The sequence below is a fragment of the Cnephaeus nilssonii genome (genome assembly GCF_951640355.1).
Source record: "Cnephaeus nilssonii genome assembly, chromosome: 18".
In the NCBI taxonomy this organism is placed as follows: Eukaryota; Metazoa; Chordata; class Mammalia; order Chiroptera; family Vespertilionidae; genus Cnephaeus; species Cnephaeus nilssonii.
The window spans coordinates 38419965-38434685 of NC_137089.1; the positions used below are offsets into that span (position 1 = coordinate 38419965).

Genomic DNA, 14721 nt, shown 5'->3' on the forward strand with positions numbered 1-14721 from the left:
TTTCTTTGCTCGGAAAAATTATTCTCCTAAAATACCCACCTATTGAAAAGGAAGGGGACCGTATTGATTTTCAGAATTCTTCTTCCTGTTCCATCGATAAGCAATACTGGAAAGAGAATCAAAGGCCAAAGAGAATTGGCATTGATGTGGAAGGCTGAACGGACAGATGCGGTGGGCTACAGGATCTGTGCTCTAACGGGCTGAGCAATAATGTCCAACGAGTAGTGACTAGAGAAAAACAAGGTGCAGGCAAACTCCCCGGGGAAAGTTAACACTGTCAGGTACTGGAATCGTCTATTGAGAGCTCTGGGTGGATTTTCCGGAGAGTCTAAGGTCTGGAGCGCACCGTTCTGGGCAAAACTCGCACCTGAAGAGACCACAGAAAGTCTCACCAACCCAGGCACATGGGACTATAACTCACACGGAATTTTGTGGGTTTTTTGGGGGGTTTTTTAGGAAAGCAACAGAAACTCAAAAACGACAAGTTGGTTCTTTGTCCTCTCCATTTTAAAGCAAGTAGCCAGCGTTCCCGACCTTCTCGCTGACGCATCCAGGGTGCCGCGCGGGGTCAGGCGTTCTTCTGTTTTTGCAACAAAAGCAGATGCTCAGCGTCTGGTGGGAGGGATCTGAATGGGAAGCAGGCGCTGCTAATGTTTTAAATCAGGATGAAGGGGAAGGGTTTCAGGACTTGCTTTCCCACAGAAAGAAATGTTGGCATCCGTTCTCCTTTCGATGTCTGGGACTTCGAGGTGCTTCTTGGGGCCTGTGGCCTTTGTGAAGGAGCACCGGCCCCTGCACGTTCTTATGTCCCCTTCACTTTCCCGTCTGTAAAATGGGACTAAGATGCCCTGCCTGCCCCTCAGGGTTGCCACAACAATCAAATGAGCTAGACCTGAGGTCGGCAAACCGCGGCTCACGAGCCACCTGCGGCTCTTTGGCCCCTTGAGTGTGGCTCTTCCACAAACTACCACGTGCGGGCGCGCACGTACAGTGCAATTGAAACTTCGTGGCCCATGCGCAGAAGTCGGTTTTCGGCTCTCAAAAGAAATTTCAATCGTTGTACTGTTGCTGTTTGGCTCTGTTGACTAATGAGTTTGCCGACCACTGAGCTAGACAATGAGCTCTTTCCCAGGCACCCGTAAGTGTGGCTCTGATGTGGTCCCAGGATTTGTTCCTTCGGTCACTGAAATCCCTTTAACCCTCACAAGAACTCTTTGAAGTTGTTCTACCCATTATGCAGGTGAGGGAAACAGAGGCTTGGAGAAAAAAACGTTGCCCACGATCACACACTAATAAGTAACTGAGCAGGGATGAGAATTCGGGTCTGATTGCAAAACATTCCGGAACAATCGAATATGCGGTTTTCCACTTTTCCTTAAAACAATTCCCTGCTTCTTTCACTGGCTTGTGTTCCAGCTGACCGCTCCAGCGGGTTTGGATAATTGTAAGTCAGTGCTTAGCTAGGGAAGCAGTCCTTAATTATCAGGGGGGACAGAAGGCTGCATCTTCCAGGAATTTGGCAGACCCCAGCAGGAGGCAACCACAGGCCTTTGGCAAAAGATCACTTTTCAACAACATTGTCAATTTCAGTGACCCCTGACCTTCCACCTGCAGGTCCCTGAACAGCTGCTGTGTTGTGGGAAGCAGTGGCAGGCTGTCTTCTTTTAAAAGGCAAATGCACACCCCCCCTCCCTGCCCCCTGCTGAGATCCCACCTGGGATTTCAGCCCCAGAGCTGGGGGTCATCTCCCACATCCAGAAATTAAGCAAAAAAAATTAAAAAGGCAGGGAGTACAGCTTTGACAACTGACCTGAACTCTCCCTTTTAATTTAAGCCAGGTTTAACATATGTCATTCTGTAAATCCGGGCGTCCAATTTGAGGCTTGTAATTTGCTGCTCCTCCGAGTGAGGTGGAGCCTTGCCAAGCACATCAAGGTAACCGGGGGAAGATATAATTTGCCCGCTGTGAGCCCGCGATGCAGTTCCCTATTGTAATTTTTATTTGTGTTGAGGTTTTGCGGTTTTTAAAGAGTCAACTAGATTTATTTTAAAATTAAGGCGGACCAACATCAAAGGCAGGCAGAGGAGGATGTTTAGGTATTATGAGGAAACCCCGTGTAATCTCTCAGAGCCGTGTTCTTTCTCAGGGTGCATATCAGTAAACGGTGAGGGGCCTTTCACAGCCAGCTTGCTACGTGTCTCTGACCTCAACCTACCCCCACGGGTGAAAATCCCTTTCCAATGGGATTTAGAAGCCCCCTCTCCCCTCCTCAGCCACTTAATCTAATCCTGTTTGTCACTCGACATGCTGCGTGAAGAATAAGAAACTCCAAGCGGGTGTCCTTTCCTACTGGGCAGGCTCCTGAGATAGGAGTCCGATTGGGCCAGTGGTTCCCTTTCAGATACTAGGTAGCCTTTCAGGCCAAAAAACGGGACCATTTGGATCATGAGTCATTTACTTGGTAAAAGAGAAGAAAGTTTATATCGAAAGTTTCTCTTAAAAAGAATAGCAGGTGACACCTGAAGTGCTTGTTTTGGTTGTTTGTTTGTTTGTTGGTTATGCTACGGGATTTTTTTCCACCCACTTACTTATATAAAATGTATTTGTTTATTGGCTCATGTAGGAAACTCATGTGCTTCCTCTGTTCTAGGCACTTTAAGTGATAGAGATAGATAGATAGATAGATAGATAGATAGATAGATAGATTAGATAGATAGACAGATTAGATAGATAGATTAGATAGATAGATAGAGATAGGGAGTAGATTTGTAGATACAGGCAGACAGATCAAGTTGTTCCTCAAAAAAGCTTTTTAAGAGAGGTGCTATTATCCCCATTTACAGGTGAGCAAATTGAGCCACACCAGCTTCTTGCACTCTACAAATGTGTCTCTTTAAAAGGGAGATAGATGAGCCCAAGCTGGTTTGGCTCAATGGGTAGGCATCGGTCTACAGACTGAAGGGTCCCAGGTTCAATTCCTTTCGAGGGCATATGCCCAGGTTGCAGGCTTGATCCCCAGTAGGGGGCGTGCAGGAGGCAGCTGATCAATGATTCTTTCTCATCATTGGTGTTTCTATCTCTCCCTCTCCTTTCCTCTCTGAAATCAATAAAAATATTTTTTTAAAAAAAAAAGGGAGATGAGCATAAGCTGTACAGTGTCTTCTGTGCTCCGTGTTGTACTGGCTTTGGAGTTGTTGGGTGCCAAAACAGATCTTCTGCAAATCCCCTGGCAGAAGAAAATGTACAATAACAGGTGGCATTTGTAGAGCTCGGTGTGCATGGAAATGCCCCAGGGCATAACCATGGGCTCACAGTGATGGTGGTTTCTCTGGGCTTGTATAATATAAATAATGCCACGGCGACACCTTCAGTCATTATGACCCACAGTCTTTCACTGATAGGATACTCCCAGAACAGACAGAGGTGGTAACCAAATTTTTCAGTCAACATAGGCTGTTGCTTGTTCTTGAGACTGACTATGTGTAAAGTTGTGGGGCGTCTGAAAAGCAATCTTGGAGGTAGGAAGTGGCCCTCGCTTCACTTTTCTTTCATTTTGTTAGAGGAAGTGGGCTTTGGAATTGAATGCTAGTTCTTCAGCTGCTAACTTCGTTAATCTGAAGAAATTATTTCATTTTGCTAAGCCTCAGTTTTCTCAGCTGTAAAATGGGAATGATAAACCTAATTAAAGGAGCTAAGGTACATAAAACAGCACAATACCGGATGCATACCAAGTTTTAATATTACTGCTTCTACATGCTTAATAAAATCTAAGGAGAAGGTTCAAGTACATTAGAGTGTGATGGAGAGGTCAAATATACACAAATAATAGTGTGAGGATTGCTGTAGCATAGATGTGTCCTTTGGGAAGATGAGGTGAGCGTCTCCTGGTTGAAGGAGTTGGATAAAACTTCAAAGAAAAGGTGACTTCTTTTGTGGGTTTTCAGTGGAAAGTACTAGTATGGGATACCACTGGGATCTCTGTTATAGATTAAATATAGGCTTGCACTGACCTGCCCTGTAGTTAACAAAAATTATGCCTTGCATCGCTATTGATTTGTCTATAAAGTAACAGTTTTATTGGTAAGCATGTATATTGCAGAATAGGCTTGGTTATAATTCCAGTAAATCCAATTATGTTCAGGGTAGCTATATATACAAGGTTAGGAATGAGAAAAACTCGTAGGGGCTAGATATACAAGGGTGGGTAAAAGTAGGTTAACAGTTGTGTGTATGTGAAACAGAGCTTATTCTTGTATTATTATTTATTAATTATTGTATTATTTCCAGACAAACAACTGTAAGTCTACTTTTGCCCACCCCATATAATTAATAATCTACAAAACACCCTAGTAAATTCAATAGGAAAAAAAATGTGTTGAAATTATGATTCATCATTCCACATATTTGTGACCATATTTAATAGCCTAATTAGCAATAAAATTTTACGAGTTAACATCACCATGGGAACATTACATTCCCTTCTACATTACCGAGTTTTATCTGTAGATTTGTAATGTTACCATAATCATCTCGATGTGTTTCCACAGTGAACCCAAATGAACTTGCACTAATTAGATTTTTAGCTGCCCGTCTTGCTTTTATAAAGTTGCATCCATATACTTTCAGAGGATGTGTGCTATTTGGGGTGGTGAATTCTTCAGATCTTCCTAAACTCCAGAGGGAAGACACATGGGAGAGGGAAATCATGTAGCAGAGTCTCGGTTATCTTTCCTAAATGATAATTTCACAATCTTTAACTTGAGATATTTCTCTAAGGGGCTAAAAAACCTATAGTAAGACTCCTTTCTGGGTATTTTCAGAACTCCCAGTTATAACTATGCACCAAATATGGACAAACACTGGATTATGCAGTACACGGGACCCATGCTGCCCATCCACATGGAGTTTACAAACGTCCTCCATCGCAAAAGGCTTCAGACTTTGATGTCAGTGGACGACTCTGTGGAAAGGGTAAGCACATGAACTCGCCTCACTTACACGTTTTTGTCCAACTTCCCATTCTTGTCCCACCTGTTTTGTTATTTTTGTTTGGTTGGGTTTTTTTCCAGGAGAAGTGAAAGAGAAAACTTGTCAGCCCTCCCTTATCTTCTGCTCCCTTCTATTACCTCTCTAGACTTGGTTCTTATGGAGCCAATAGCGAAGAGGAAATAAAAATCCAATCATTACAAATTCAGGGCAACACTCACAAATACTTTCGGGAATTAAGCGAATAATGTAAATAACTAAAGCAGGTCCAGTAGAAGACAATAGGGAATGGTGAGGATTGTGATCATCTTGAAATTAAGCTCCATCTAAAGCAAGGAGCAACTACTCAGCTCCAGCTAATGTTTGCCATGCAGAGTGTGGATCCAGAAATTCAAAAAAATTTTATTAATTTTAAAACAACGTAAGCCAAGCAAGACCTGCCTACAGGCTAAATCAGACGTCCTCAAACTACAGCCCGCAGGCCACATGCAGGTGTTTTTGCCGTTTTGTTTTTTTACTTCAAAATAAGATACGTGCAGTGTGCATAGGAATTTGTTCATAGTTTTTTTTAAACTATAGTCTGGCCCTCCAACGGTAAACTGGCCCCCTGTTTAAAAAGTTTGAGGACCCCTGGGCTAAATCTACCTGGATCAGGCTCAGAAACAACCTGTTTTTAACCCTTGATAAATAGCTGTAAGACTGATGATATTAAAATTTGCTTTAACAATGAATTTTTCAAAGTAAAGCCTATATGTTTGGTGGTGGAGGTTGCTTTGTGAGTGTTTTGTGGGGTTTTTTCCTTGCAAACAGGTGAACAAAAACATTTAAGAAGCATGAGCCAGATTAAAAAATGTTACTTTTTTCAACTGTATTATTGGACTTTTTTCCTCCAAGATTGTAAGCAGCAAGAAAATGTAGTTAACATTTATTTGCATTTGTCAGTCCTACTAAAGCAACATTTAGCCTTTTAAAAATAACGGGGAAAAGATTTGGGGGAATCATTGCCATGCTGTTGCCGTCTTAGGCCATCACAACTGCTTCTGACTTGTCGCTGGGCTGTGTTGCAGCTGTATAACATGCTGGTGGAAACGGGGGAGCTGGAGAACACGTACATCATTTACACCGCCGACCACGGGTACCACATTGGGCAGTTCGGACTGGTCAAGGGGAAGTCCATGCCATACGACTTTGATATCCGAGTGCCTTTCTTTATTCGTGGGCCAAGTGTAGAACCCGGATCAATGTACGTATTCCTCTGCTTGAAACGTTCAGCTGTCGTAGCTCATGTACGTCTGAGATAATTCGATTACTAATTTCAGTGTCTGGTTTCCTTTCATCCAAAACAAAAAAGATTGCATGTAGGTTGGTAATTTAGAAGATGAAATCCTACACCTCCCTTGCCTCGCCACATGTTAATTTAACTAAAGTATACAATTTAAAGAGGAAAAATAACTGGGCCGATGATTAATTCTCTGAAATTGACCAGAATCCATGTCACGTGGGCCTGTGTACACAGATACATGATACGACCACCATTAGGAACATCATCCTTACTTTGTTTGAATCAGAGATACACTCTTTTAACGCGGGTCATCCATCTCCTTAGGTTTTTGTTTGTTTTTTAAATTATTACTAAAGAACTTTTTAAAATTAAATATTTTAAAGCATGATTTAAAAAAAAAAAAGAAGCCTAAAGGACTGGAGTCCCATTCCTGTCACCTTAGACAAGCCACTGCATCTCTCTTTTCTCATCATAATAGGGGTTCATGTGCCCTGCCAATCACAATAGAATGTTTTGTATAAAATGAGAACGTGTGCATGAAACAAGTATGGGAAGTGGAAGAAAAGAATGCAAGTAGAATTCAAAAGCTGCAAGGTCCCTTAAAGAGCATCGAGCCTAGACCCCTGATTTAACGAAGAAACCCACACACAGCAACAGCGCCTCCCTCTCAGAGTCCCGGGCCCCGGAAGTAGCAGCACCGGGGCCCAGACCCAGATATCTGATTCTCCCGGGAGAAGGTGATGGCAGAAAGAGGGGTTTCTAGGGAAAATATTATTATGTCTCTTCAGACCATTAGAAATTGTTGAATCTAGAATTAGAAGGCTTTATGTTTGAAAGTCTAGGTGATGTGGATTGGATTCATCTGTAAAAACCTTGTATCTTTCCTTAGAACTTGATTTTTTAAATTTATTTTTTATTACTTTATTGGGGTGCCATTGGTTAATAGGATTATACACATTTCAAGTGTAGATTTCAATAATACATGATCTGTATATTGCATTCCCTGCAATATAGAAGTCGATTTTAAAGCCCTGGTTTAACAGAGAAGTTATAGTCTATCAGGTTTTAAATATATATATATATTTTTTTTAATTAATTTCAGAGAGGAAGGGAGAGGGAGAGAGAGATAGAAACATCAATGATGAGACAGAATCATTGATTGGCTGCCTCCTGCTGGGGATGAAGCCCACAACCCAGACACATGCCCTGACCGGGAATCGAACTGTAACCTCCTGGTTCATAGGTCTACCCTCAACCTCTGAGCCATGCTGGCTGGGCCAGGCTATCGGGTTTTAAAAGAAAGTATACAGCCTTACAAAAACCATTATCGGGCCTCGATTTGTGTGACAGTGTGGCCAGAGCTCAGGGATCTGGGCATCTCTCCAGTGACCCCTGAGACAGTCAATTAATCTTGCTCCATGCCGTCACTGCTGGCCACACGGCTGTGGCCAAATGCAGCTCCCCTCCCTCGGAGATCAGGTGGAGGGGAGAGGCACTGGAGGCCAGTGAGCCCTGGTGTGGAGAAAGCAGCCCCACGTGTCACCCTCCACTGCGGCGGGCTCTGGGCATAACCATCTGTGCCATTGCAGAGTCCCACAGATCGTCCTAAACATTGACCTGGCCCCTACGATCCTGGACATCGCTGGACTCGACCCACCTCCCGACGTGGACGGCAAGTCTGTCCTCAAACTTCTGGACCTGGAAAAGCCAGGTAACAGGTGTGTCCATTTTCTTTCCCACAGCCAGCCCCAAGCACACTGGCTCCCAGAGCCAGCCAGCAGCTGACGGAGGTAGAAGCCAAATAGCTTTCTCTCCCCACGTGGAGGACGCCGCGCTGAGAATCCCCCGGGTGTTTGTATGTAGCGTGTGATGGAGGCGCAGTCATGGTCTGTGGGAAGTGAGAGGTGTTCCTTTAAACAAACTGTTAGCACAGCCCCGTTTGGAAAGACGTCCAGCTGCCAACTGTAAATATTATTATTTTGCTTGCAGGTTTCGAACAAACAAAAAGGCCAAAATTTGGCGCGATACATTCCTCGTGGAAAGAGGGTAATTATTGGTTGCTCGGTTCTTCTGGGAACCAGTCCTAGTGGGAAGCGCTCCCTGCTGGGTACTTTCCCCCCTTATTTGGGGTTTAAGCATACAGATTTCATAAGTCTAGTAACAAAATAGAATGGTTTGCTAGTCATTCTTCGCTGGCCAGAAGAGTAATGATTGTTGCATCAGAACTACAAAGAATAAATTCTCATTAACCGTTACATGGCTGTAGATTTTACTGTTGTTTTCTCAGCCTTAGTTCCTAATCGGACCAGAACTTCCTTCCCAAGTTCTATCTGGCACCTTTCTACTTCTTTTCCTGATGTGCCGTTCTTAGTCTTAAATATATAAACATTGGAGATTGTGGTTATTTCCATAGTTGCTGCTGGATTTCCCCTTTTGATTTATAACGCTCAATGGCTTTGTTTTTCTCCATATACACATTGAGAGAAGGCATTTCTATAATTGCTTTTCAACAAAAAGAATTTTGAGTCTGTGAAGCTAAAATATAGGTCCAAAGCTTTGAGGAGAAATGATTCCTCCTACCCTGACCTCTCATCTTCATAGTACCCAGCTCATCGCGAGGGACTCATCAAATGTTGAACACCTGTGGTCAGAGCCTTATCATCTATTTCTTGCTGTTTGAGGAATGTGGAGTCATGTGACAGGGAAGAAAAGGAGAACAGGCAGGTGGTAGGTAAGGTAGTGCAAATCACTTCTTACTTAAGCAGCTTTTCCATTTCTGTCAAAGGAAATTTCTGCGTAAGAAAGAAGAATCCAACAAGAATATCCAGCAGTCAAATCACTTGCCCAAATACGAGAGGGTCAAAGAACTGTGCCAGCAGGCCAGGTACCAGACAGCTTGTGAACAACCGGGACAGGTGAGTACACAGCTTTCTTCACCACAGGCATATGCACCACCACGCATAATTCTCTATTTCTGTTAAAATACTTTTAACATATAATGCGCATTTACATATAAATCAATTTTTCATAACAGTCATGGGTTGCTCACAGTTACAACTCTCCCCTGACTGAGAATTGTCTACCTCATCCAAGCTGGGCCTCCTCATCACTGCTTGGGCTTCCTCCAGTTAAAGGAGATGGTGCTCTCAGAGAGAGTTCTAGATATCCACCCACTTAGCCAAAACCCATTCAGGTTACCAGATACACGAGATGGAAGCCCCATTAGAAAGATCAGAGACTCATTCCATCTGAGGATAAGGCACCTTCCCTGGGACTCTTCTTAACTGGTCATCAAGAGAGTGTTGAAAAGCCACTTAGTCAAGTTCAGGGGCAGATGCTAAGCCCCAAGAGACAAGATGAAGTCCTCCTACTAAAGTCAGACATCATCTAATTCAGAGAGGAGGTCAGACTCTATGACCAAGGTTGGGGAGTGACGAGGGAAACCATATTCTGTTTGTTTATTGTTTCTACCTCTGCTCACAAAATTTCCAACCTCAAATATTTCATTAGAATGAATCTTCAGTAATAAAAATATTAGTATAGATTTCAGGGCTACCTATAACACCAACTGTTATCAATAAGAACTAAAGAAATACCGGGTGATGAATTAACACAGACCCGTTTTTAAGGAAAGTGAAAATATATGAACACAAACTATTTTAAGCACTTGTGATTGAAATCTCTACTAGCTCAAAGATTTTAAAGCTATGTCGCAATGAGAGCAACTGATTTTCTGCCTACTTAGACCAAAGTCATTGCATCTTAGACCAAAATCGTAGGAGAGAGAAAAATAACTAACATTTATTGAGCATGTTTTGATGTGAGGCTCTGTCCACGGGATTTTCTGTGCATTAGCTCAATTTAATCCTCACATCTGCCAAGTGAGGTAGGCATTGTCATTGCCATTTTACCAAAGGGCAGCTGGTGAGTGGCAGAGGTGGAATCCAAATGAGTTTTCTGATTCAAAAACTCAGGCCACTTGCTGCCTTCCAGGGTAAGTTACATCCAGTAAGCGAAGAGAAGTTCAAATCTTCTAAGCCCCTTATTAAAAAACTTACCTGACCTCTAGCTATCCACACAATTAGCCAACACCAGTTCAAGGTATCGGACGCATGCAATGAAGATCCCAGTTATTATTAAAATGGCCTCGTTCGTTGCACTCTTTTTAGATGGTATCCAGTTTCTTGAAGAGACATTCACAATAAACAACTTGACCCTCCCACTCTCTGCATTCCCTCATGCCTTTTGAACACAGGGATCCCTTTGAAACAGAACAGGGTGAGGTGGAGTGCTGTTGAAGGAAGGGATAACGCCAGGCCTTCCCGGTCTTCTAGTAAGTCTTAATTTTCAAGTGTTTAGTGGAGAAGCTTAGACCTATTCATTATATTTTAATTTGAGCTCTTCTAATCCTTCTTATGGAAGCTCTAAGTATTATCGTGACTGAAACCTCAGAATTGTTTTGTAGCTCTAGCATGATTTCCATGCACCAGCCGCAAGAGGCTAATTTACTTCTGTTCGGAAGCTGGAAATGTTTGGTGTGAAATCTCTCTCATGCAAATGGGTGATCTTGTCAGGCCTCTAAGCGACCGGCATTATTACCATTTTGCACTGCCTACCTTTCAGTACATAATTTTGTAAACCTCTCTCTAGAGTTTGTGCTGAAATTTGAATATATGTTCTAAAGGGCAAATGGAGCATAAAATGTATTATGTTACTTTGGCCCAAACTCTTCACACATGTGCTCACTGCTATATTAAAAACTTCACTTTGCTTTTGCATAGTTTTCTTCACTTGTTTTGCCCCCATGAAATGTTTCATTATCTGGCTCCCTGGAATTTTCCTCTGCTGCTGTATTTCTGTGTTAAGCAGTTTGGATTTTGATTCTGTCACATGAATATATGAGGACTTCAGCAGTGATCTCTTTTAAAGAGCCCGAAGTCATGGACTAAGGAATTTGACTTTGCCCCTGAAGGTGATTTCTTTAAGAGTCTGAGAACTTCAAAAAAGTTGAGCCTCCTCTAGGCGACTATTGAACCTGCAGGGCAAACCTGACATAGCTTAGTTGTGTTCTATGGAATCATGATATCTTGGCCTTTTTGCTCTATCTGGCTACTTTGAAGATTATCTTTTTAGTTACAATATCACTGACTTTTAAAAAAAGGGAGAGAAAGGTTCAGAATAATGAGATTATATTGTTCAAGATCAAGGCGACAGTTGGCTAGAACTAACTAGCTTGGAATCTCTTCTCTTGACATTGACCCTCCATGGGGTACAGAGGAAAAATCAGCACAATCAGGCCATTCCATTTACCACCCCTCAAGGCCTGGTCTCCTAAGGATTGTGTGGCAGGACCAATGTGGATGCATGAAGTCAAGTACATTTTTAAAAGATGAATTGAAGTCACAGGTTTGGGTTAGATTACAGTGGTCGGCAAACTCATTAGTCAACAGAGCCAAATATCAACAGTACAACGATTGAAATTTCTTTTGAGAGCCAAATTTTTTAAACTTAAACTATGTAGGTAGGTACACTGTTATTAACTTAATTAGGGTACTCCTAAGCTGACCTTTGCTAAAAACTCAAGGGGTCAAAGAGCCACAGTTTGCCGACCACTGGGTTAGAATATTGGCATCCACTACTTTTTAGTGGTGCGTTCTTGGACCAGACGCTTAATTTCTCTGAGTCTCAGGATTTCTATCTCTAAAATGAAGAAAATCAATCTCAATCTTACGAGGATAAAGTGATATCATATATGCACAGGCTGGGAGAACCGTAAAGCAGTGTGCGAATGTCGGGTGGTGGTATCGTGCCAGGCCATCTTACCTGTTGTCTTCATTCCTAGGAAGCCAACAGGGAATGGAAATGGGCTGGAATCCCAGACATTTGGCATCCCTTCTGGCATCCCTTCTCCACTATGTGAACAGAACAATCAGCAGGGATTAGATAAGACAGCGTGTGTGTGTGTGTGTGTGTGTGTGTGTGTGTGTGTGTATGTGTGTGTGTGTGTGTGTTACTTCTGTGTTCCTGAATTAATATGAGGCCGAGTGTGAATGCCCACCACCCTCTCAGCTGCAATTACACCCCTAGCACATCTATGTACAAAGATACTACACACATCCACTCTCTCTCTCTCTCCCCCCCCCTCTGTCTCTCTCTCTTTCTCCCTCTCATGTGCAAATCTCATCTGTCTGAAAAGACTTTGGTTCAACAGAGAACATGGACCCATGATACTCAATTCTGGCTGCACATCAAAATCACCTGGGGAGCTTTTGAAAATATTGATGCACAGCCTCACCCCAGACCGATCAGATTGTAACGTTCAGAGGGGAGTCAGAGCATCCGTATTTTTCAATAGGGTTCAGCACCACAGGCCCTGAATAAGAGAATGCCAGAGGTGGCAGGGGAATGGAAATCTGCTAGTTGGATGATATCGTTTTCTTAAGAAGGAAATTGAGAGCCAGAAGACTGAAGCTACAAACCCAGTCAGGACCTGTCCCTGTTCATTGCGTGTTTGATCATTCCTTCCCCACAACATGCAGAAATGTAAGAGGGGAGATGTTCCCTTGGAAATTCCAAATGGCATTTGCCTGGCTGCAGGCAGGGGTGTAGGACCCACGCCCAGCGTCGGAGACAGTGGTCTCAACCATGACCACACGTTAGAATCACAGGCACCTTGGAAATGCTGCTACTCAAGTCCTGCTCCAGACAAATTAAATCAGAACCTCTGGGGGTGGGACCAGGCATCAGGGCTGGTTGTTTGAGCAGCTAAAGTTGAGAATCATTCATGTGGGGTCAGCATAGTTTTCCTTTTTTTTTTTTTCCCCCTAGGTATAGATATTGACTCTTAAATAGGAGTTACATAAAAAGAAATGCCCTACGCATCCAATTCTGGAGTACATCTTACACATGTTCTGTCACTTAAGAGGAAAAATGGTTTTGCCTTTATACAGCAAATGCCATGTCCCTTGTGGGGTTGTCGAGTGCCAGCATCTTTGCAATGTAGTTCGCTTTTATACCTTTGTATCAATATAGAATCAAAGATTTCTAAGATTCTAAGAGGATCCCAGCATCAAGCAAAGGAAATAAGAAGGTAGCTTGTTGAGTGTAAACTGGTTTAGTTCCAGGATTTCTGTTCTCATCCAAAACTCATCCCTCAGACCTTCTGTGATCAGCTGCAGAGCAAAGATAAAGAGACATTTACCAACAAGATCTGGCTAGAATTGTTCGTTTGCCAGAAATTGACGGCCTGTTGCCAGGAACTCCCTGAGCGCTGGTTAAAATCACAGCAAGGCTTCCAGACATTTCCTGGGTTCTCCTGACTCCAGAGGGTCCAGTCGGAAGGACTGAGCCCCAGTGCTATCCTCTGGCTGCACTCTTGTCTGCACCCAGCCCAGCCCGGTGTGGACAGCTCAGCCTCTAACCCCTGCCTCCTCCCCTCCTCACCCTGCACCGAACAGTCGTGCATCTGCTTAGATGTTTTGGCTTCTGTGTATTTTTCAGAATACAAACCGCAGGGTTAAACATCAAACCATATTTAATGATGTCCCCAACAAGTCAGAGACAAATGTGAGGACACACACTAAACTCTATCCTGCAGCCCCACCCTATTTGATCTATGCTGCAGTATCTTATCTCCCATGACTCCCTAGCATAGCCCAATTGGTCAGGTTCCCCCACGATCCACCCCCCCCCCCCCCCCCCGCCATCCCTTAACTGTAACTTTCTCATCTGCATGTAAATGGTTGCCTCTGCCTCCCAAATGCCAGCCCCTTGACTGAGGCCCACCTGATGCCTCACACTCTGTCCCTCACCTTTCTCCTTTGTGATTGGTGTCCTGGTCAAGGTGCCTTAGAATTGCATCTTAGGTTCACCACTTTCTTGGTATGTGACACAAGCAAGCTACTTCATCTACCTTTGCCTCAGTTTCTTTATCTGTAAAACAGGCATAATAATAGCACCTGTCTCGGAGCACTGCTACAAAGGTTAGATCTGTTAAATATACTGAGCATCTGGAACAGTACCTGGCAACACAGCAAGCACTCAGCCAATGCTGGCTATCGACTATGGGCCAAGATCAATTCACCGATTTTACTTTCCCCTGAACTGCAAGGACCATACTTCTTCCAACAGTCCAACACTGGCTTTTACAAATGTTTATCCAGATTAAAACATAGAGGAGGAAACTCCCTCTCTCTCCTGCTTCTCCTTCCTTTCCACTTTTCCTCCCCCTACCCCTGTCACCCATCTCAGAGGAAACAGGAGAAAAATCGCCTTGTCACGAGTAACTCTATTTCATGTTGTGGAAAAAAATTGATAGTGGCCTGGGCTAAGTATCAGTTTGAACAAAAATATTTATATGGTCTTCTTATATTCCCCAGTGTTGAGATAAAAATTCTAAAACACATGTCCACGTGCAGGTAGCTGCTTTCCATGCTGTCTGTACTGGCCTGAA

At 43.3% G+C, this 14721-nt stretch overlaps 1 protein-coding gene across 8 annotated transcripts in view; it reads left to right on the plus strand.

The window, feature by feature from the left end:
- The window catches only part of SULF1 (sulfatase 1), a 168015-nt gene that overhangs the window by 112950 nt on the left and 40344 nt on the right, over positions 1 to 14721 (plus strand). For all 8 annotated transcript variants that reach the window (XM_079796252.1, XM_079796257.1, XM_079796258.1 and 5 more), the window contains 5 exons: positions 4822 to 4972; positions 6055 to 6230; positions 7859 to 7987; positions 8259 to 8315; positions 9055 to 9184. In XM_079796252.1, the coding sequence (XP_079652378.1) occupies positions 4822 to 4972; positions 6055 to 6230; positions 7859 to 7987; positions 8259 to 8315; positions 9055 to 9184 (643 nt within the window). The remainder of the gene's footprint in view (positions 1 to 4821; positions 4973 to 6054; positions 6231 to 7858; positions 7988 to 8258; positions 8316 to 9054; positions 9185 to 14721) is intronic.